This window comes from Salmo salar, chromosome 09 (assembly GCF_965601325.2).
Source record: "Salmo salar chromosome 09, fSalSal1, whole genome shotgun sequence".
NCBI classification, from domain to species: domain Eukaryota; kingdom Metazoa; phylum Chordata; class Actinopteri; order Salmoniformes; family Salmonidae; genus Salmo; species Salmo salar.
The window spans coordinates 83,006,013-83,031,250 of NC_138299.1; the positions used below are offsets into that span (position 1 = coordinate 83,006,013).

Genomic DNA, 25,238 nt, shown 5'->3' on the forward strand with positions numbered 1-25,238 from the left:
TATACCACGGCTAAGGTCTGTATCCAGGCACTCTGCGTTGCGTCGAGCAAAAGAACAGCCCTTAGCCGTGGTATATTGGCCATATACCACACCCCCTCGGGCCTTATTGCTTAATTATGTAACGTTCATTTATATTCTGAAATAAATAACCAAACCCAGATGACACCCAGACGTGTTTTGGAGCCACTTGAGGAGTTGCTTTGCTCTGCAAAATAATAAAAGAATCTTCTAGACTAGAGATCATCTGTAGCCAATGTTCTGAAAACGGCCGTGTTCTGTTGACTTCAGGGAGATAACAGCTGTTCTGTCAATGCCAGAATCTAATTATAATACCACTAGCCGTATACGTGTTTGAAATACATATTTCAAATCAAAATCAAATGTTATTTGTCACATGCGCCGAATACAGCAGGTTTAGACCTTACCGTGAAATGCGTACTTACAAGCCCTCAACCAACAATGCAGTTCAAGAAATGGAGTTAAGAAAATATTTACTAAATAACCTAATGTAAAAAATAAAAGTAACAATACCGAGGCTATATCATTGTGTACTTACTAACATGTATTTCTTAGTCATCTGACTTCACATCAGATGACTATCTGAAGTCAAACATAATGATGCAATAAGCTACTGTATTTTTGTAAGGTGTGATGGTTGGGATAACAGCGGATCTGAGGTCATTTCCCCTCTGTTTTTGTACTATAGTTTACACATGGACGTGTAAGTCCTTTAAGTTATGAAGGTTGATCACAGTTGATCTGAGGTCATTTCTTGCCTGTACTGTAGTTTAGACACTGATGTGTGTTTATGATAACGGCTGATCTGAGGTCATATTTTCTGTAACTCTAGTTTAGACACAGATGTGGAGGACCTGAAGGAGCAGGAGTCAGTGAGCCGCATCCTGGCGGAGCTGCTAGAGAATCAGGAGGAGTTCTTTGACTCGGAGGACGATGACGTTTCTACCACCAACGACTACAGTTCCATCAACGAACAGGTAAGGCCCTTCTCGCCATTATCCCCTCGAAATGTCTTCTATTCTGGGCCTAATATACAACCTCACTCACCCTATTGCATGGGTTAACAGCTAAAAGCTTGGAGGTAGGGAGCCCGTATGTCAAGGCATAATGGTCTTTGGTTGTTATTACCTAAAATGTAATAATTAGGTAACTCCCTTCTGCCCTGCATGTGTTAAGCTGAAAATATGTTCTGTTGTATTTCAGTAATGAGGAAGTAGAAGGGTTTAATGTTATTCCAGCCACTCTGAGTCTGGCACTGCCATGGAAAAGGAGAGATTATGAAACAGATTCTGGAAATACTGCAGTGTTGCTTTTCAAGGCAGTCTAAATGTTGAATATTGTTTTTTGGCCCCAAGCCAAAGACAACTTGAGAGAATAGAGAAAGTAAAGAGTTGTTGGAGGAGTTCTGTCTGCATGCCTGTTTGTCTTTGCCTGTCTGTCTTTGTATAATAGGGATGGTTGCTCGAAGTAGCCAGCATTTAGTGGTAAAATGGGTGTTCAGGAGTTCCTTTCAGCCATGTCTCCCTAGCATCCACAGAACACACACATCAGTCTTCAGATCAGCATTGAGTACAGTACCAGCCAAAAGTTTGGACACCTACTCATTCCAGGGTTTTTCTTTATTTTCTTTTTACTATTTTCTACATTGTAGAATAATAGTGAAGACATCAAAACTATGAAATAACACATATGGACTCATGTACAGTCGTGGCCAAAAGTTTTGAGAATGACACAAATATTAATTTTCACAGTTTGCTGCTTCAGTGTCTTTAGATATTTTTGTCAGAAATTACTATGGAATACTGAAGTATAATTACAAGTTTAGTTTAAGTTTATTTTATTTTTACAGGGACAGTGCACATTAATCAACGTTTCAGTAAAAGTGCCGGTTTTAGCCAGCCGGCTCATTTTCAACCGCAGTCCCTGGGCAGGTTATTAAAAACAATTACAATATAGACAATCATTGAGCAGTGAGCACACACAGGACAAGCAAGACATAGCATACAGACAGAGCAACATAGAACAAAAAGCAACAAGACAAAATCCATAAAAGCAACAAAGTGTTTCCATACCTCACAAGCTACAGACAACATGGAAAGCGGCAATATACAGCTAGGGATTATGTTCACAAATCTGATTGGCCTTTAGCCATGTCTTCATGCATTTTGTGAAAGTGTGGTATGTGGTGCAGTTATGTGTGTCTGATGGCAGTGTATTCCAGACATGGGAAGCTCTCACAGAGAAAGCCGATTTACTAAAGGTGCTTTTCCTTAAGGGAACTATACAGTCACCTCTCCTGGCAGACCTTGTGGATCTGCTGCCATATGTTTGGGTTTTCTGTTTATCACAAATACTGAGTGGAGGGGGAGCCAGGCCATTTAGGATCTTGAATACAAGACATGCGTCGGTGTATTGCACAAGATTTTCCCAACTCAGGAGCTCATGCTTTCTGAGGATGTAACAGTGATGATGGCTATTGGGCTTCCTATCAAGCACTTTGAGAGCCTGTTTGTAGACAGACTGAATAGATTTTAATGTTGTACAGTAAGCTTGGGCCCAACTAGTCAAGGAGTATGTTAAGTGGGGGAGTATCATAGATTTGAAGTAAAGTTTTGCTACTTCTGTCGTCAAACAATTTCATGTAAATCGGAAATTAGCTAGGTTGAATTTGGTTATTTGAATGACCTTTTTCACATGCTTTTTAAATAAAAGAGGTTGGAATTAAGTATGATGCCAATGTACTTAAAATCTGATACCACCTGGAGCTTCTCCTCTGACACATAGACATCTGGCTCAGTAGCATCTGTTGCCCTCTTTGTGAAGAACATGCAAACAGTTTTTTTCACATTGAGATGCAAACACGAGTCACTGAGCCACTTTGTAACCTGGACCATTTCAGTAGTGAGTTCTTTTGCAGCTTGTTGTATTCTCTTTGCATGCACATATATCACTGCATCATCTGCAAGCATTTCATAAGTGTCAAAGGCTTTTATTGACAATTACATGAAGTTGATGCAAAGAGTCAATATTTGCAGTGTTGACCCTTCTTTTTCAAGACCTCTGCAATCTGCCCTGGCATGATGTCAATTAACTTCTGTGCCACATCCTGACTGATGGCAGCCCATTCTTGCATAATCAATGCTTGGAGTTTGTCAGAATTTGCGGGTTTTTGTTTGTCCACCCGCCTCTTGAGGATTGACCACAAGTTCTCAATGGGATTAAGGTCTGGGGAGTTTCCTGGCCATGGACCCAAAATATTGATGTTTTGTTCCCCGAGCCACTTAGTTATCACTTTTGCCTTATGGCAAGGTGCTCCATCATGCTGGAAAAGGCATTGTTCGTCACCAAACTGTTCCTGGATGGTTGGGAGAAGTTGCTCTCGGAGGATGTACCATTCTTTATTTATGTCTGTGTTCTTAGGCAAAATTGTGAGTGAGCCCACTCCCTTGGCTGAGAAGCAACCCCACACATGAATGGTCTCAGGATGCTTTACTGTTGGCATGACACAGGACTGATGGTAGCGCTCACCTTGTCTTCTCCGGACAAGCTTTTTTCCGGATGCCCCAAACAATCGGAACGGGGATTCATCAGAGAAAATTACTTTACCCCAGTCCTCAACAGTCCAATCCCTGTACCTTTTGCAGAATATAAGTCTGTCCTTGATGTTTTTCCTGGAGAGAAGTGGCTTCTTTGCTGCCCTTCTTGACACCAGGCCATCCTCCAAAAGTCTTCACCTCACTGTGCGTGCAGATGCACTCACACCTGCCTGATGCCATTCCTGAGCAAGCTCTGTACTGGTGGTGCCCCGATCCCGCAGCTGAATCAACTTTAGGAGACGGTCCTGGCGCTTGCTGAACTTTCTTGGACGCCCTGAAGCCTTCTTCACAACAATTGAACCGCTCTCCTTGAAGTTCTTGATCATCTGATAAATGGTTGATTTAGGTACAATCTTACTGGCAGCAATATCCTTGCCGGTGAAGCCCTTTTTGTGCAAAGCAATGATGACGGCACGTGTTTCCTTACAGGTAACCATGTTTGACAGAGGAAGAACAATGATTCCAAGCACCACCCTCCTTTTGAAGCTTCCAGTCTGTTATTCGAACTCAATCAGCATGACAGAGTGATCTCCAGCCTTGTCCTCGTCAACACTCACACCTATGTTAACGAGAGAATCACTGACATGATGTCAGCTGGTCCTTTTGTGGCAGGGCTGAAATGCAGTGGAAATGTTTTTGGGGGATTCAGTTCATTTGCATGGCAAAGAGGGCTTTGAAATTAATTGCAGTTCATCTGATCACTCTTCATAACATTCTGGAGTATATGCAAATTGCCATCATACAAACTGAGGCAGCAGACTTTGAAAATTAATATTTGTGTCATTCTCAACTTTTGGCCACAACTGTAGTAACCAAAAAAGTGTTAAACAAATCAAAAAATATATTTTATATTTGAGATTCTTCAAAATAGCCACCCTTTGCCTTGTTGACAGCTTTGCACACTCTTGGCATTCTCTCAATCAGCTTCATGAGGTAGTCACCTGGAATGCATTTCAATTAACAGGTGTGCCTTGTTAAAAGTTAATTTGTGGAATTTCTTTCCTTCTTTAATGTGTTTGAGCCAATCAGTTGTGTTGTGACAAGGTAGGGCCATCTTCTGTACACCACACCTATTTGGATAAAAGATCAAGTCCAAGCTGTCATCAAGGCAAAGGGTGGCTACTTTGAAGAATATAAAATATATTTTGATTTCTTTAACAACACTTTTTTGGTTACTACATGATTCCATATGTTGTTTAATATTTTTGATGTCTGCTATTATTCTACAATGTAGAAAATGGTATAAAAACAATAACAAAAAATGCTTGCGTAAGTGTGACTGAGTAAGTGTGTCCAAAGTTTTGACTGGTACTGTATATGTGCCGCTAAATCTGGACCTAATCCTCGGCAACAGCAGCATATTTGCGTTCGAGGCAGGCGCTCTCTTACACAGGAAGCTGACAATGATAAGCCACAAAGTCCTTCCATGTGACTCTCCTTTCTCCCCCCTGTATTGTGACTGAGTAGCCCAGGAATAGGCTGTTCAGAATTGGCCCTCTGTTCTCTGAAGGAAAATGTTTAACCGCTGTGCTTACATAACCATGGTGATGTAACGGTGGAACTGACACCTGCGGCCGTCTCCGGGGACATCTCAGTTTCCTAACGGACCTTAAGGAGTATTAAGACAGATTCTATCCAGGCCAGGCGAACTCACACAGCACAGGCAGCCAGTAGTGCTTATTCCATCCTGTTTGGCCAGAGACCATGGGTCGGAATGGGAAGTGCTGCCTTTTAGTTTCACTGCATTTCAGCCTCGGGGCTGGGCTGGGCTAGTCATGGCTGGGCTGGGCTGGGCTAGTCATGGCCGACAACGATGAGACAGCCTATATGGAGGAGGTCAGAGAACTGGCAGTGTGGTGCCAGGACCGCAACCTCTCCCTCAATGTGAGCAAGACAAAGGAGCTGATCGTGGACTACAGGAACATCGACAGGGCTGTAGTGGAGCGGGTTGAGAGTTTCAAGTTCCTTGGTGTCCACATCACCAACAAACTATCATGGTCCAAACATACCAAGACAGTTGTGAAGAGGGCACGACAAAACATTTTCCCCCTCAGGAGACTGAAAAGATTTGGCAATGGTCCCCAGATCCTCAAAGTTCTACAGCTGCACCATTGAGCATCCTCACCGGTTGCGTCACCGCCTGGTATGGCAACTGCTCGGCATCTGACCGTAAGGCGCTACAGAGGGTAGTGCGTACGGCCCAGTACATCCCTGGGGCCAAGCTTCCTGTCATCCAGGACCTATATAATTGGCGATGTCAGAGGAAAGCCCATAAAATTCAGACTCCAGTCACCCAAGTCATAGACTGTATTCTCTGCTACCACACGGTAAGTGGTACCGGAGTGCTAAGTCTAGGACCAAAAGGCTCCTTAACAGCTTCTACCCCCAAGCCATAAGACTGCTGAACAATTAATCAAATGACCGCTGGACTATTACATTGTTTTGTACTGCTGCTACTCGCTGTTTATTATCTATGCATAGTCACTTCAGCCCTACCTACATGTACAAATTACCCCCGTATATAGCCTCGATATTGTTATTTGATTGTGTTACTTTTTATTTGGTAAATATTTTCTTAACTCTTCTTAAACTGCACTGTTGGGGCTTGTAAGCTACTTCATAGCTTGTAAGTAAGCATTTCACAGTAAGGTCTACACTTGTTGTATTTGGCGCATGTGACAGAGTTTGATTTGATCTAGGTTCAGTTTTGTCTTTTAGATTATAATGAATAAGATTTATAGGTACAGATCCTAGATTAGCACTTCTACTCTGAAATGCTTTGTGGATAGGGCCCTCCTCCTCAACACTCCCATATGGGTTCTCTGGGTGGCATAAAATTCACTTTTTGGTCCATCAGCCACTGGCAGGTGGATTTAATAATCTACCAGCAACTCAGATTTTTTTATCAGCCAAAATATGTATTTTCCGCTAAAATTACACCAACAAAAAACAATGAGCACGCTTTGTAATGTTTCTTATTAATCAATGTGGTATATTGTTTAATTTCATTTTTTTATGGCCAGAGTCTTTTAACCAAAGTATCACAGATGAGCCAAACATTTTCACCTGCCCCTTTAAGGGTGGGAGGTTACCACATAAACGCGACTCGTCATGTTTGTGCCTCTGAGATTGAGTCTGACAAGTAGAGGCATTGTCTTCACTTCCCTAGCAGTTGAAACTCAAACACAGAAAAACAACCTAGCTTGTGAACAAAACAATGTAAATAGCCAAGAAACATAAGGACAAAGTCTCACTTCAGTAGACTTATTTGTTTCAAGTAAATTAGACCAACTTTTATGCCTGTCCCCAGCCAGGCAGTGTTGCAGCGCGAGGTGGAATAGGCTATATAGGATTCATAGTTCTATGTGCGATTTAATTTACCTGCTATGAAACAAAACAGCTACTGCAGAAATTATTTTACTATAAATGTCATCATACTTAATTATTTTATTCACAAACGCGAGTGAAACGCTCGCGCTGTGGAGCCCTGACCACCTGCCAACGTGGCTGGTAAATTAGATTTTGGCATTGGCGGGTAAAATGTCTGTGGCTGGCATTTTAATTTTAGGCCCTGGCTCCTGATCTCTGACTGCACTTCTCAAAACTCCTGTATGAGCTCTCTCTCTTTCACTGCAATTCTCCTCCTCAACACGCCCTTATGGCCTCACTCAGGAATTTTCTATTTATTAGGCTGAGCTTTCAGTGGTCAGAGCTGTGATGTCCTGTCCTGAAGCAGGCCACATACACCAGGGTTTCCGTTAGAAAAATGTGGTGCCGGACAACGTGACTGGGAAGATGTTTACTTTACTGGCAATTTGATAAATTTTACGGACCCATATGCATTGGGTGCATACCCCATTAGGGCATCTACCCACGGTGCTCAGAATGACCGAAACCACATTTAGGTTACGGTAATACATCTTAAAAGAACGTGTAACTTGTGATGAAGATGCATGATGACCAAGAAAATACACACAGGCCAATTTAATTCCACTAAATTTTCAAATGAACCATTCAATCAATTAATAAAAATACATTATTTATCAATGTTTTTTTTTTTTTCTCCTGGTAATTTTGGCCGCCAACTGTTTTTGATTTATTGGCTTTTCATCATTTTTAGGGGGGCAAAATCTGTTAATTACCGGCTAATGGAAACCCTGACACACACACACACACACACACACACACACAGAGAAACCAAGATCATGCCCTCTTTTGTTCCTCACCTTCTTGTCTCTGACCACTGAGCCCTCTGAAACGTCATCCATTAGCTAGCATGTTGGGTCTGGAACTTTCCCCTGACTCTGAGGGCCTATTCTGTTTCTCTGATGGTGTGGGATACAGAGTCAGCTTGTGGCTGGTTCACTGTGTTTGACTTGGACTCATGGTGACAGCCTAGGATATTGGCTATCACGTTCACTAGTCAGAAACTAGGGGTGTAATGGTTCACCAAACCCACTGTTCGGTACGTATTGCGGTTTTGGGTCACATTTCGGTACAGCAGGAAAATGAAATTCCAACAGTTACTTTAGTTCATTTTGTTTATGAAAATCCAAGGTGTTGGTATTCCTGATTCCATATGTGATCATGAGTCATAATGCCTGATATGATCATATATGGAATATCACCACTTTTGGATTTTCTTAAATGAAAACGCATGACTATTCATCAACAACAACACTAAAATAAAGTGCATTATGCGTGTGAAATCAATATCAAACATGGCTCAGACATTGTATAGGCCTATGCTAGTATGTTTTCTTACAAAGAGAAAAATATGCACATTTGTGTGACTCTTGTACAGTGCCTTCAAAAAGTATTCCCACCACTTTTTCCACATTTTGTTGTTACAGCCTGCATTTAAAATGACCTACACACAATACCACATGATGTCAAAGTGGAATTATGTTTTTCAAAAAATGCAAAGCTGAGATACCTTGAGTTAATAAGAATTCAACCCCTTTTGTTATGGCAAGCCTAAATAAGTTCAGGTGTAAACTGTTATTATTTATACTTTGGATGGTGTATCAATACACCCAGTCACTAAAAAGATACAGGCACCCTTCCGAACTCTGTTGCCGGAGAGAAAGGAAACCACTCAGGGATTTCACCATGAGGCCAATGTTGACTTTATAACAGTTAGTTTAGTGGCTGTGATAGGAGAAAACTGAGGATGGATCAACAACATTGTAGTTACTCCACAATACTAACCTAAATGACAGAGTGAAAAGAACAGAAGTACAGAAGAAGAAAAAAAAAATCCCAAACTTGCATCCTGTTTGCAATAATGCACTAAAGTAATACTGCATGAAATGTGGCAAAGAAATTACTATTTTTTTTTTTACGAATACAAAGCGTTACATTTGGGGCAAATCCAACAATGCATCACTGAGTACAACTCTTCATATTTTAAAGCATGATGGTGGCTGCATCATATTATGGGTATGCTTGTCATCGACAATGACAAGGGAGTTTTTGGGGATAAAAATAAACAAAATTGAGCTAAGCACAGGCAAAATCCTAGAGGAAAACCTGGTTGTCTGCTTTCCAACAGACACTGGGAGACATTCACTTTTCAGCAGCACAAGTTTTGACTTAAATCGGCTTGAAAATCTATGGCAAGACTTGAAAATGGCTGTCTAGCAATGATCAACAACAAACTTCACTGAACTTTAATATTTTAAGAATAATGGGCAAATATTGTACAATCCAGGTGTGCAAAGCTCTTAGAGACTTACCCAGAAAGACTCACAGCTGTAATTGCTGCCAAAGGGGATTCTAACATGTATTGATCAGGGGGTCGAACACTTATCTAATCAAGACACACGGAGTGTACAAAACATTAGGAACATCTTTCCATTAGACTGACCAGGTGAAAGCTATAAATTCACTTTAATCAGTGTAGATGAAGGGGAGGAGACAGGTTAAAGAAGGATTTTTAAGCCTTGAGACATGGACTGTGTATGTGTGCCATTCAGAGGGTGAATGGGCAAGACAAAATATTTAAGTGCCATTGAACAGGGTTTGGTAGTAGGTGCCAGGCGTACTAGTTTAAGTGTGTCAAGAACTGCAATGCTTCTGTTTTTTTTTTTTTCATGCTCAACAGTTTCCCGTGTGTATCAAGAATGGTTTATCACTCAAAGGATGTCCAGCCAACTTGATACAACCATGGGAAACATCGGCGTGAACATGAGCCAGCATGAGTGTAGAATGTAGACAAAAAAATGAATTGCATCCCACTTTGTAACATAATAAAATGTGGAAAAAGTCAAGGGGTGTGAGTACTTTCTGAAGGCACTGTAAAGGGGGCGTGTCTGTAGCACGTTACTTGTCATTTCCCAGTCCGGGGTAATGTGATATGGCTGTCACTGAGAAGTAGCCCTGGAGGTCCATCCATCGGTAGTAAGCGCAACACAGGGTGCATTGGCCAATTCGTTGGCAACTTCAGCTTTACCTTGCTTATATAGAGAGGGTACTGCCTGTTTGCTGAAATGGGTGCAAGATAGCGAAGTTTGTAACGAGGTACATTGTACAAGATGTTCCATAAAGATCTGAAGATACTATAGATCACACCATTCACCACCTTAGCTGCAAATTGTTCCACGCACTATGTTTAATCTCATTGCAAGGAGAGAGATTGACTCTGAGGGGTAACCTAACTGAGAATAGGAATTACTAATAGATATTCTGTCTTTGCATCTATGTCTGAATTTACACAGGCAGTAAAATTCCGATATTTTGACCAATCAAATTAAGGGCACGGCCTGGCCAGAATGATCCGTGGAGAATGGATACAAAATCACAACGGATACATTTTGGTCCGTGGTCTGTTTGGCGTTTTTAAATGCTTGAATGTGTGGGTAATTGGCTAAACGGATCGTTACGTATCCATCAGCCCATCAAAAGTTCAACTCATCAGAGCTTTTGGTGCTTTCAAGACCAAAAGCTCTGATGAGGGGATGACGTGACCATAACCATAAAATGTTCATCCATTTTCACAGACAAAAATGCTGCGTTCAAAACTGGTAACTCGGGGGGGAAAAACTAGGTCAAATCATGACGTCAGTGATCTTCAGGTCAGAAAGTCAGAGCTCTAGAAAGATGTCTGTGTTTCTGACATGGAACGTTGGATGACCGTTCAAAAATAATTGACCCAGTCAGAGCTAGTTTTTTCCCCCCCGAGTTCCCAGTTTTGAACGCAGCATTTTTGTCTGTGAAAATGGATGAACATTTTATGGTTATGGTCACGTCATCCCCGATGACCGTCAACATACAACTCCCATTGACAAACCATTGGAAATCAAGGATATTGATAAAAATCAATGGTCCAGTCTGGCCTCGCCCTTAATCAGCTGATACTGTTACATAATATGAACGCATTACTTTCTCCTTACTCATTTAGCAGATAGATGACGCCATTAACTACCTTATCACTTAATATTTTGGATGAACATTACATGACCACATTTTGAGAAAACAATCAACAGAAATTTAGCAAAATTAAGAATTTATACATCTGAATTTGACGGGAAATTGTTTTAGGTCATTCTCAATGTATAATTCTCAGTGTCCACACCGGGCAGTTTATGAACTGCTTCTGACAATGACGTTTGATCTCTTTCTCTATTCAGATCTCTTTTGTCATCTCCCCCTTCAGTATATTTAAATGCGCAATGTTCTGGTCTTTGTTGATGTGGATAAACGGGTTTAATCAGGTGGAACAGTGTGAGAATCCTCGCCCCTCTGGGCCCAGTTTGTTTTTCTGCTGCTACACTACAGCCAGCGGATAGACACCGCTGCCATGAAAACACAACCATGAGTCATAACCATCTGCATACACGATGAGGGAGAAGGCCCTGAAATCCAATCACAGGTGTCAGATAGCTGTTACCTTGGCAATGCGGCTGTGACACGGCAGCAGATCTCGGGAGGGAGGGAGGGAGGGAGATGTCGAGAGAGACTGAGTATGTGTTCTGAGATATCTCAGAATAGTAGGGGAATGCTCAGTCTTCTAGACTGTAGTCAACCAATTATTGGCAAAATATCAGAATTGTACTGCCTGTGTAAACACAGCCATAGATGCAAACTGAATATCTATTAGTCACTCCTATTCTCAGTTAGGTTACCCCAACGAGTCTCTCTCTCCTTGCAGTGAGATTAAACATAGGGCACGGAACAATTTGCAGCTAAGGTGGTGAGTGGTGATCTATAGTATCTTTATGGAACATCTTGTACAATGTAATGTACTGCCCATATTAGCAGCAGGCTCTACACTCACTGCACTGACTGCAGTGTCATTATCTAGGTACATTTCAAGGGATGTCAACACTACCGAGTCAGTTAGGACCTGCCAAGCCTGGCTGAAAACGTACAGCAGCAATCACTAATTGGTAACAGATGTTTGCTTTGTGTTTCTAGTCGTTCTATGTTGTGAACTGTACATAGAAAACATTGGAGCCCACATGACCGGTCCTGTATGGGAGATGCTTTGTTTGCAGCCTGTCTATATGTACGTTATTTGTTGATGGTGGTGCAAATTGCTTATTGATTCATTAGGCGGTCAATAATGGGATAGGTACCAGTATGGATTTTTACAATACCATCTATAACAACATTTTGATACAGCTAAATTAAAAGTAAAAGTCCTACAAATTGGACAATTTCACTGTCAGATTTGTCTTATTTTGGTTGAGTATAAAACATTCTGAATGGTGAAAGCAAATTCATGCTCTCTCCCACCGTGTAGAAATTAGACTGCAACCACAGCGCACCCACCCAGGTACTGAGAGTCGGGACCGACAGCAGACTGTCAAACCAGCAGGGTTTCCCTGTCACTGCTCACTTTGTGTCCTATCAATAGATCACTAGAAGATGCATATCATTCATTCTAGCTGGAGAGGGTTCGGCTGACTTTAGTTAATTTAAGTGGGAAAAAGTACTTGGCTGAACATTATGCTGTAGTCGGCTGTATAGCCAACAGCCAGCGATAGTGGAAAACACTGCCATCAGAAATAAGAAAAATATTGTGAAATTATATTTTGGCCATATTTCCCAGCCCCCTGTAACCTACATAATGTTGTCTGGCTGATAGTTTGTTGTGGTACAGCTCCGTCAGAGGTGTCATGTATGATGATACTTAAACCTTCTCGCCTACTTCAATAAGATGACATCTGTTGGAGGGCCTCTGTCTAAAATGTCCCCCGACCCTTCTCTCTCCTGCAGATCACAGAACTCCTGGACGATGACAAATTAGAGGCGTTTGAGGAGCTGCCCCAAGATGGCGAGGATGGCCCCCCTTCCGCCTCTCAATCCCCCCAACACAGTAACACCCAGGTCCAGGTCACCCCCTCTTCAGGGTAAGATCAGATAAATAATGACGTTTATGTGCATATATTTTTGGTGCATATATTGCAAACATATCAAGCGTAGACAAAGGACATGAACAATTACAGACCATAAATACACTGAGAATAGAAAAGTGTCTCTAATTCTTATGATTCGTCTATACACATCTACGCTGTATAAACACACAGACCCCTCCATGTACTCTTGTAGCCTCCCTGGTGTACATACACCCAACTCTCATGTTTCAGAGTGTGTGTGGACATGTTCAGGCTGAATATGAGCCTGGTGTGGTGTCACATTCCAGCCCAGCTGCCTGCTTCACCACAGCTATGTTCTTGAATCTGGTGGGGGAAGCCATAAAGATCTCTTACAGCATAATGTTATAGGGTCAGCCCAGCTCCCACATGATACAGTCTTATATAATTGGAATCGTGACCCCATTTTTCAATCATGTGACCCCACATGGGCTCCTGACCCCAAGTTTCAATACACTGAGAAAAGTAGTGACTTAGATCATTATCACGTTTTTCTCATTCAATGCATGGAGCAAAATAGTGCTAGTCCAAATAAGACTTTTCCCAGAACCGGGGTAGCAGCGTCTCTGCCAGGCAAAGCTGCTGTGATCTCAAGTCTCCACAGTGCTAAATGGATGAGTGTGTCTCCTTTCAAAAGTCCTGAGGTCTAGATCTGAGAGAAAGTCCTCTTCCCTGGAAGTCTTTGTGCTGATCTCCTCTCTGTTTAGTTCCAGTGCACCTGCACCCACTTTGATCTGAGCGGAGCGCCAACAGGGCTGTTGAGAGCTCCACCACAGGGCCACCATACAGCAGCTAAATGTCAGGCTGGTCTGGAATGACAGGCCGGTTAAATTATATTAATCAAATCAAATTTTATTAGTCACATGGGCCGAATACAACAGGTTTCACCTTACAGTGAAATGCTTACTTTCGAGCCCCTAACCAACAATGGAGTAAAAAAAAAAGGTAATTAAAGAGCAGCAGTGAAATGACAATAGCGAGACACTATATATATATATATATATGGGGTACTGATAGAGTCAATGTGCGGGGGCACCGGTTATTTGAGGTAAGATGTACATGCAGAGTTATTCATATGCGTAGATGACAACAGAGAGTAGCAGTGGTGTAAAGAGGGGGTGGGGGCACTGCAAATAGTCTGGGTAGCCATTTGACTAGGTGTTCAGGAGTCCTATGGCTTGGGGGTAGAAGCTGTTTAGAAGCCTCCTGGACCTAGACTTGGCGCTCCGGTACCGCTTGCCGTGCGATAGCAGAGAGAACAGTCTATGACTAGGGTGGCTGGAGTCTTTGAACATTTTTAGGGCCTTCCTCTGACACCGCCTGGTATAGATGTCCTGGATGGCAGGAAGTTTGGCTCCAGTGTTGTACTGGGCCGTTCGCATTACCCTCTGTAGTGCATTGCGGTCGGAGGCCGAGCAGTTGCCATACCAGGCAGTGATGCAACCAGTCGGGATGCTCTCGACGGTGCAGCTGTAGAAACTTTTGAGGATCTGTGGACCCATGCCAAATCTTTTCAGTCTCCTGAGGGGGAATAGGTTTTGTCGTGCCCTCTTCACGACTGGTGTGCTTGGACCATGTTAGTTTCCCCTCGGTCCCCTTTTAGTGCCCACAAAGCTCATCACTAAGCTAAGGACCCTGAGACTAAACACCTCCCTCTGCAACTGGATCCTGGACTTCCTGACGGGCCGCCCCCAGGTGGTGAGGGTAGGCAACAACACATCTGCAACACTGGGTCCCCAGATCCTCAAAGTTCTACAGCTGCACCATCGAGAGCATCCTGACCTGTTGCATCACCGCCTGGTATGGCAACTGCTCAGCATCCGAACGTAAGGCGCTACAAAGGGTAGTACATCAATGGGGCCAAGCTTTCTGCCATCCAGGATGGTCCGACCACCATTAATCAAATAAGAACTGTCTTATAAATTAGGGTTATTTTAGATGACATCTAGCTATATAGTTAGCTAGCTAACTATAGCTACTGAAACAGAATGTTGTTTTGCTATGTTTTTGGGGAAGAACATTGTTTGCATCCATGAGTTAGCTAGCTTTTTTATGACCAGCACTGTAGGTGCGCGAGGCAACTTTACCAGCATCATAGCATACGTGTCAATGAATCGTTGTGACATATGAAATACGAGTGATAGTGTAATCAATGTGTAATATCTACGTAAAAAATGTATGACCGCGTTAAATAATTATGTGATGTGCAGTCATATTCAGGTGCTGATTGGTCAACAAGCTTATTTGACATGTCAAATAGTGTTAAATAGTGTATTTTTTGACACGCAAAGACCCTAACGGTGTTCCATAGAAATCCTGGTTGAGAATGAAACGAATGAACAACGCAACAGCACAGCAAGTAAGTTAAATAAATAGGTTTTGATTATGTTTTACTGGTAATGGGGACATGCGTAAATGCCAACAAAATTACTTTTTTAGTGTGTGTGTGTAACCTTTTATTTAACTATGCAAGTCAGTTAAGAACAAATTCTTATTTACAATGACGGCCTACTCCAGCCAAACCCGGACGACTCTGGGCCAATTGTGCGCCGCCCTGTGGGACTCCCGATCACAGCCGGATGTGATGCAGCCTGGATTCGAACCAGAGACTGTAGTGACGCCTCTTGCACTGCGATGCAGTGCCTTAGACCGCTGCGTGTGTGTGTGTGTTAACTATACTAGAATGCTTAAAAGGCCGCTAAATGTTTTATATCGTTTATCGGTATCGCTTTCTTTTTCGGCAAGGAAAATATCGGTATCGGACAAAAATGTCATATCGATGCATCACGTGTTAAATAAATCAAAATATTTTTTATATTTTGATTCTTCAAATAGCCACCCTTTGCCTTGATGACAGCTTTGCACACTTGGCATTTTCTCAACCAGCTTCATGAGGTAGTCACCTGAAAAAAAACTGAACTGTGTGTGTGTTGTGTTGTGTGCGCGCTTCTGGTCGTTCTGTTTAAGGCTGGTTGGTGGTTGGACATGAAAGCATGTTGTGGGATGGGGAAAGGGAAAGGCTTTGGGTGGCAGCTGCTACAGCTGACCCAGACATAATCATGCAGTCAACATTAAATGCCTTAATCAGTGCCTTCAGAAAGTATTCATACCCCTTGACTTGTTCCACATTTTGTTGATACAGCCTGAATTCAACATGGATTCAATAGATTTCTTTCTCACCCATCTACACACAATACCCTATAATGACACAGTGAAAACATGTTTCTATAAATGTTAGCAAATGTAATGAAAATGAAATACAGATATCTCATCTACATAAGTATTCACACCCTTGAATCAATACTTTGTAGAATCACCTTTGGCAGCGATTACAGCAGTTCATCTTTAAGTCTCTAAGACCTTTCCATACCTGGATTGTGCAACATTTTCAAAACTATTCAAGCGCTGTCAAATTGGTTGCTGATCGTTGCTGGATAACCATTTTCAGGTCTTGCCATAGATTTTCAAGCAGATTTACGTTGACTAACTTCAACTTCAAATCAAATTTTGTTGGTCACATGCAGATGTTAATGCGAGTGTAGCGAAATGCTTGTGCTTCTTGTTCCGACAGTGCAGTAATATCTAACAAGTAATCTAACAATTCCCCAACAACTACCTAATACACACAAATCTAAAGGGGTGAATGAGGATATGTACATATAAGTATATTGATGAGCGATGGTCGAGCGGCATAGGCAAGGTGCAATAGATGGTATAAAATACAGTATATATACATGTGATATGAGTAATGTAAGATATGTAAACATGATTAAAGTGGCATTATTTAAAGTGGCATTGTTTAAAGTGACTAGTGATCCATTTATAAAAGTGTCCAGTCATTGGGTCTCAATGTAGGCAGCAGCCTCTGAGTTAGTGTTTGCTGTTTAGCAGTCTGATGGCCTTGAGATTGAAAAACAGCTTCTATCTCTCGGTCCCAGCTTTGATGCACCTGTACTGACCTCGCCTTCTAGATGATAGTGGTGTGAACGGGCAGTTGCTTAGGTAGTTATTGTCCTTGATGATCTTTTTGGCCTTCCTGTGACATCGGGTGCTGTAGGTGTCATGGAGGGCAGGTAGTTTGACCCCTGTGACGCGTTGTGCAGACCGCACTACCCTCTGGAGAGCCTTGCGGTTGAGCGCTGTGCAGTTGCCGTACCAGACTGTGATACAGCCCGACAAGATGCTCTCGATTGTGCATCTGTAAAAGTTTGTCAGGGTTTTGGGTGACAAGCCAAATTTCTTCAGCCTCCTGAGGTTGAAGAGGCACTGTTGAGCCTTCTACATCACACTGTCTGTGTGGGTGGACCAGTTCAGTTTGTCTGTGATGTGTACGCCAAGGAACTTAACTTTCTACCATCTCCATGTTTGTCCCTTCGATGTGGATGGGGGTGGTGCTCCTTCTGCTGTTTCCTGAAGTCCACAATCATCTCCTTTTGTTTTGTTGACATTGAGTGAGACACCACACTCCAAGGGCCTTCACCTCCTCCCTGTAGGCTGTCTCATCGTTGTTGGTGATCAACCCCACTACTGTTGTGTCATCTGCAAACTTCATGATTGAGTTGGAGGCTTGCATGGCCACATAGTTGTGGGTGAACACGCACGGAGTATAGGAGAGGGCTCAGCACACACCCTTGTGGGGCCCCAGTTTTGAGGGTCAGCGAAGTGGAGATGTTGTTTGCTACCTTCACCACCTGGGGGTGGCCCGTCAAAGTCCAGGACACAGTTGCACAGGGCGGGGTTGAGACCCAGGGCCTCCAGCTTGATGATGAGCTTGGAGGGTACTATGGTGTTGAATGCTGAGCTGTAGTCAATGAACATCATTCTTACATAGGTTTTCTTTTTGTTCAGATGGGCTAGGGCAGTGTGATGGTGATTGTCATCTGTGGACCTGTTGGGGCGGTATGCAAACTGAAGTGGGTCTAGGGTGGCCGGTAAGGTGGCGGTGATTTGATCCTTGACTAGCCTCTCAAAGGATTTCATGATGACAGAAGTGAGTGCTATGGGGTGGTAGTCATTTAGTTATCTTTGTCTTCTTGGGTACAGGAACATTGGTAGCTGTATTGAAGCATGTGGCAAACTGGGATAGGGAGTGATTGAATATGTCCATAAACACACCAGCCAGCTGGTCTGCGCATGCTCTGAGGACACGGCTAGGGATGCCGTCTGGGCCAGCAGCCTTGCGAGGGTAAACGCGTTTAAAATGTTTGACTCGCGTTATCCACGGAGAAGGAGGGTGGGTGCAGTCTTTGTTAGTGAACCGTGATGGTGGCACTGTATTACCCTCAAAGCGGGCAAAGAAGGTGGTTAGTTTGTCTGGAAGCGTGACGTCGGTGTCCGTGACATGGCTGTTTTTTGTTTTTGTAGTCCGTGATTTCCTGTAGACCCTGGCACATACGTCTCGTGTCTGAGCCGTTGAATTGTGACTCCACCTTGTCCTTGGACTGGCATTTCGCTTGTTTGATTGCCTTGTGGAGGGAATAACTACACTGTTTATATTCAGCCATATTTCCAGACCTCTTCATGGTTAAATGCAGTGGATCGCGCATTCAGTTTTGCGCGAATGCCGCCATCCATCCACGGTTTCTGGTTAGGGTAGGTTTTAATAGTCACACTGGGTACAACATCTCCAAATGGCGTGGCTTCCGATTGGTCAGATCAGCGTTGAATGGTTCTCGTCACTGGTACATCCATTTTGAGTTTCTGCCTTTTAAGACGGTATGAGCAAGATGGCGTCTTGGTCGGATTTGTCGAAGGGAGGGTTTGGGAAGGCTTGTATGCATCGCGGAAGTTAGAGTAGCAGTGGTCGAGAGTATTAGCCCTGCGTGCAATCAATATGCTGATTAGAATTTTGGTAGCCTTGTTCTCAAATTTGCTTTGTTAAAATCCCCAGCTACAATAAATGCAGTCAGGAACATTCACTGTCTTCTTGGTAAGCAACTCCAGTGTATATTTGGCCTTGTGTTTTAGGTAATTGTGCTGCTGAAAGATGAATTCATCTCCCAGTGTCTAGTGGAAAGTGGACTAAACCAGGTATTCCTCTAGGATTTTGACTGTGCTTAGCTTTATTTTTTTATCCTTAACTATTAAACATACCCATAACATGATGCAGTGATACTCAGTAATGTGTTGGATATGCCCCAAACATAACACTTTGTATTCAGGACAAAAAGTTAATTGCGTTACAACTTTTTTTGCAGTATTACTTTAGTGCCTTGATGTAAACAGGATGCATGTTTTGGAATATGTTGACCTATCTTCAGTTTTCTCCAATCACAGCCATTAAACTCTAACTGTTTTAAAGTCACCATTGGGCTCATGGTGAAATCCCTGAGCGGTTTCCTTCCTCTCCGGCACCTGAGTTAGGAAGGACACCTGTATTTTTGTAGTGATCGGGTGTATCAATACACCATCCACAATGTAATTAAGAACTTCACAATGCTCAAAGGAATATTCAACGTCTGCTTTTTTTTCATCCATCTACCAGTATGGGCCCTTCTTTACGAGGCATTGTAAAACCTCCCTGGTATTTGTGGTTGAATCCATGTTTGAAATTCCCTGCTTGACTGAGGGAGGGGTACGGAGACCAGGTAGTCATTCAAAAATCATGTTAAACACCATTATTGTACACAGTGTGTCCATGCAACTTATGTGACTTATTAAGCAAATGTTTACTCCTGAACTTATTTAGGCTTGCCTTAACAAAAGTTGAATACGTATTGACTCAAGAAATTTCAGCTTTGCATTTTTGATTCATTTGTAAATATTTTGAAAAACATAATTCCAATTTGACATTATGGGGTATTGTGTGTATGCCAATGACAAAAGAAACTAAATGTAATCAATTTTAAATTCAGACTAACACAACAAAATGTGGGAAAAGTCATGGTGTGAATACCTTCTGAAGACACTGATGGAATGATGGAGTTGGGGCAAGCACTGCAATTTTTTACCTTATTATTTAACTAAGCAAGTCCGTTAAGAACAAATTCTTATTTACAATGACGGCCTACTTGTAAAGTCCCCCCGGCCAGACCCTCCCCTAACCCGGACGACGCTGGGCCAATTGTGCGCCACCCTATGAAACTCCCGATTACGGCCGGTTGTGATACAGACCGGGATCGAACCCGGGTCTGAAGTGACGCCTCTAACACTGCAATGCAGTGCCTTAGAGCGCTGTGCCACTCGGGAGGCCTTAATAGAGATGAAAAGGCAACCAACAGAACTAGTGCCTGACAGTATCCCTCACAACTATTGTTGTGATGCCTGGGGTTATTCTGCAGTCACAGTTCTGCTTTTGAAGGAATGTCTGTGCAGTATTAAGTTGTCATGTCTTTTTTAAATTAATGTCCAATTAAATAGTCTTAACCCAATTTTTCATATTTTTATTCAAGACAATTGACCACCATCCTCAACAAGAAGAATGTTGTCTTAAATGTTTTGCTTATGATGGTGGTCATGGATCAACAGTAACACTTGACTGATCATGTCCGATGTCATTCAGTCATGGAGGGAAAAACTGCAGGCTTTGCTGACTTGTTTGTGCCGAGCCCTAACAGACATTAAGCTTGTCCCCATTGTGCCCTGACAACATCTCAGCGACAGCTCCCATCAAATCTAAATATAAGCCCATTGGACCGTCCACCATCCGTTCCCCGCTACATTTTTTTTTATGGGCCACAGAAATAAACTCTGGTGATGAGGAACAGCGTTCTTGAGACATGCTGTTGGCTGAGGTGCGAGACAGGGGAATGTGTGAACAGCTGTTTGCACCATAGTGACTCTGCGTGAGGTGGCAGGGTCACAGACCTCCCTCTCCCCCTTCCCTCACCCTGTCCACCTCTCCAACTCATGCCTTCCTTCACAACGCCACCATCACTTGCTTTTAAAGCCAGTGGTTGCATCCAACATAGCACCCTATTACCTACTTTGTGCACCACTTTTGACCAGGGTGTCATGTGAGACTTGGACAGTGTCCGAGCCAAAGGATCAACAGCCCCTTGGCCAAACTCCTCCTCATGGTCTACTTTCTCCAGCCAGACCTGTCCTGAAGACCCTGTGTACATTATTTATGAGGGCTCTGAGGCCACTGCATGCCACAGAAACCTACCGCTCTTATCTGTGTCAACAGAGCACTTGCTGTCTCTTTCACGAGGACGGCGGAGTGACTCTTCGTAGACACATTGAGAGGCGTTTACATGGTTAGCAGCACCCTACAAGGTGGACTCCAGCTCCACTCGGGCCTGGGCCCATCAAAACAAGTTCCTCCTACTGAATGTATTCCATATACCCACTCCTGGTGTTGGGGTCTGCTCCTGGGTTTATTTTGAAGTAGCTGATCATTTATGTCCACTGCTGTTCCTCTGCGGGCGTCATGTCCAGCTACATCCCACCCCCTTCACCTCTTAGTTACTTCCTACTACCGTCCTTTCCCAGCTTACCTTGTCTCATTACCTGATTATGTCAAGGCTATAGGCACCAGAGCCGTATGTTTAGAATATATGGCTCTGATATGCACTACCTGGCTTGGAATATAGTATCCACGCGACCTACATAACAAATATAACATATGTTATCAGTTCTTGCCCACAGTAGTTGGACAGACTTATCTTAATTTCCTAGGAATTCTAACACACCCAGGAAAGATTACTTTTATAGCAACTAAACAACTGTAGCAATGATAAATGGGTCAACAAAACATTCAGATTAACAACAAACCTGACCCTTTTGCTGCAAGTGGACATGATGAAGCATTCTCAGAACACATGGAACTCCCTGAACTGATTCCATCATGGTCAGTTCAGGTGGGCCGGTGACCTGGCTCAGGATGTATGGAGAGTGTATATGATGTGTACCTCTGTGTGTTTGTTCCTTATTACTCCCGAGACAAACAGATGAGGTAATGGCTAAAGAGAGCCTGGGTGTGGCCATCCTGTCCCCCTAGCTGAGCTCCAGTCAGAAGCTGTAAGTGAGCCAGCTCTGCCAGTGGGATATGATTGAGTAGGATATGGGTGCCAAGCGGACATAGGGGTGATGTGCAGGTTATATAAAAGCCAGGGTGACGGGTGTCAGTGTGTGTGTGTTTAGTGATTGGGGGGCTGCTGTGTTGTATTCTGTGTTTACTGGGCATCGGTTGGGGAAGCCCGCCCCCCTCAGGCCAGGTAATTGGCCAGCGGGTCAGGTTCCCTGGTTGTGTCAGGCAGTCCTGTATTTGAGCAGGGTTTTGGATTGTTTACTGCAGCAGAGCCCAACAGTACACAGCCAGCCAGCCAAGGACAGAGTTCCACAATATGTACCCAGGTAGTCAGGGTTTGCTCTTTTTACCTGCTCATACAGAATTTATCACCAATAAATGCTCAGTCCAGATAACCCATAAAAAAACGGCACTCGACTAACCAAGCAGAACCAACAACCGGTGAAAATGGCGTGTGAAATTCTGCTGCACAGGTAAAGTCCCGGTGGGGCTGGGTGGGAAGGATGAGGGGGAGGAGGATTGTGACAGCTTGTGTATATTGTCACATACAGTTTTGAGATTTGTAGTGTATGATAGATTAATACAGCCCCATGATGTCACTGAGAGGTCATGCCCAGGTAGTTAATGATGAACTTGTTAATCAGAGGACTAATTCTAAACCTCCACTACTACCCCCACAGGAAGGTTGCAGGTCTGATTTGACACATGTTTAGTTTTCATAAGGAAAAGAGGTGTTTACGAGCTGAAAGGTCAAGCCTGGGAAAGTGTGTGGGGGGGGATGCTTTTCTTGAAGTACCTGCTGAAACAGTGTGATGTATGGCAGCATTTGGCTCCCGGAAGAGTTTAAGAGTCAAAAGCCTAGGCTACCTGTATTTTGGAAGAAGATTGTTCTGACCTACCACTTGGAGCCCTTTTCCCTGTGATCAGGAGGTCAGGTCAGCAATCTACTTAGTCAAAGAGCTATGTGGCAGATGATATGGCAGTCCTCCTCCTTACCCAAATCACTTTGGCAAAGCTGGCCCGCTTATTTCACCTCATTACGTTAGCCAAATGCATGAGGCGCTCCAGGGCTTTCTAAAGCTAGTAAAGCTTTTTGTCTTTGACTCCAAAAACCTTGGTCTGTGTTCCATCTAGTCACACATGCTGATTTCTCCACAGTCTGAGAAACAGGACTGATGAGAAGCAGTCTGATCTGATTCAGAGAGGGAGATGCACTAACAGATCTCTCAGTGCTGTGCGCTCTGGCCTGTGTCTGGCCCTGTCCAACAGCGCTCTCATTGCTGACTGCAAAATAAGGACTACCTTGGGATTCAGTGAGATGGAATGGTGCTGGTTATGTCATCTGAACTCAGTAGACCAAAACTCAACTATACTCTCTCTTTCTCTCTTGAGCCATACTGGCTGCTTCGCTGGCCAAAGTCCAAATATTTTTGTCATTTAGCAGATGCTCTTATCCAGAGCGACTTACAGTAGGGAATACATACATTTCATTTTCATTTCAAGCAGTTTTTTTTATTTTTTATTTAAAAAATAAATAATTGTACTGGCCCCCCGTGGGAATCGAACCCACAACCCTGGCGTTGCAAACACCATTGCTTTACCAACTGAGCCACAGGGAAGGGGTCATTGTCTAGGTGTGCTGAAATTTTTACGTAACATGTTTAACTGTCAGAAGGGAGGTGCGGTGGTGGGCGACTGAGTGTCTGGCCTGTTTAGTCTCTGATAGCTTGTGGCTTCAGTGTTTATGCCTCTTACTGCACAGTCAGTGTGGAATCAGAGTGCTGCTTTTTTCTCAGTAAACAAAAGGGGGGAGAGGGGGTTAATAATTAAGGTGTTATTGAATATATTTGAGCAGCTGGGCAGAGACTGAGGTGAGAGCTAAGGGGATAGATTTTTAACACTAGAGAAAGGGCACTGAATCCTATTGGCATATGGAGGTCCTGTTGGCTGTGATAAGTGATACTGGAGATGGTGAACCCCTCTAATATTCTGTGGTGGGTCGGAGTCTCCACAGTCAGTGGTTTCACAGATCTAGGGTGGGACAGTAACACCATTCTACTGTTAACGTTTGTGTCTGTATGGCATGCTTGAGGAGGTGACCCACCCTGTCAATATCAACCTTTAGAGCACCTGTCTTTTCCCCTGGGGTGCCCCTTTAGTTGCCCCCCCCCAAAAAAGGGAAACTCTGGCTCAACCCGACACTGGCGCTAACAGTGGTGGGATGTTATGTAAGCACAGAATCCTGGCATGCAACACTTTGTTTATGAGCCGGAGGGCGCATACTGCTGAATCAACCCGGCCCCTTCTTCCTGTCAGCTACCCCAGCACTGCCTGATGAGCAGAGAGGCAGGCGGTGTACTGTTTGATATTTACCCACATCATTGGAATGGACCCCGTATTTGTGTGGCATCAGGAAGGGGTTGCTATGCAAACTCGCATCACGCACACTCGCGCCACGCGCACCCACACTCGCGCACCCACACTCGCGCCACGCGCACCCACACTTGCGCCACGCGCCCACCCACACTCGCGCCACGCGCACCCACACTCGCGCCACGCGCACCCACACTCGCGCCACGCGCACCCGCGTCACGCACACTCGCGCCACGCGCACCCACACTCACGCACCCACACTCGCGCCACGCGCACCCACACGCGCGCCACACTCGCGCCACGCGCACTCGCGCCACGCGCACCCGCACTCGCGCCACACGCACCCACACTCGCGTCACGCACACCCACACTCGCGCCACGCGCACTCGCGTCACGCACACCCACACTCGCGCCACGCGCACTCGCGTCACGCACACTCGCGTCACGCACACCCACACTCGCGTCACGCACACTCGCGTCACGCACACGCACACTCGCGTCACGCACACGCACACTCGCGTCACGCACACCCACACTCGCGTCACGCACACCCACACTCGCGTCACGCACACTCGCGTCACGCACACGCACACTCGCGTCACGCACACCCACACTCGCGTCACGCACACTCGCGTCACGCACACGCACACTCGCGTCACGCACACCCACACTCGCGTCACGCACACTCGCGTCACGCACACTCGCGTCACGCACACCCACACTCGCGTCGCGCACACCCACACTCGCGTCGCGCACACCCACACTCGCGTCGCGCACACCCACACTCGCGTCACGCACACGCACACTCGCGTCACCCACACTCGCGTCACCCACACTCGCGTCATGCACACCCACGTCACTCACACCCATACTCGCGTCACGCACACCCACACTCGCGTC

At 44.3% G+C, this 25,238-nt stretch overlaps 1 protein-coding gene across 5 annotated transcripts in view; it reads left to right on the top strand.

Moving 5' to 3' along the window:
* The window catches only part of LOC106611968 (protein FAM13B), an 81,503-nt gene that overhangs the window by 23,711 nt on the left and 32,554 nt on the right, over nucleotides 1-25,238 (top strand). For all 5 annotated transcript variants that reach the window (XM_014212686.3, XM_082955974.1, XM_082955972.1 and 2 more), the window contains 2 exons: nucleotides 851-995; nucleotides 12,837-12,970. In XM_014212686.3, coding sequence (XP_014068161.3) covers nucleotides 851-995; nucleotides 12,837-12,970 — 279 coding nt within the window. The remainder of the gene's footprint in view (nucleotides 1-850; nucleotides 996-12,836; nucleotides 12,971-25,238) is intronic.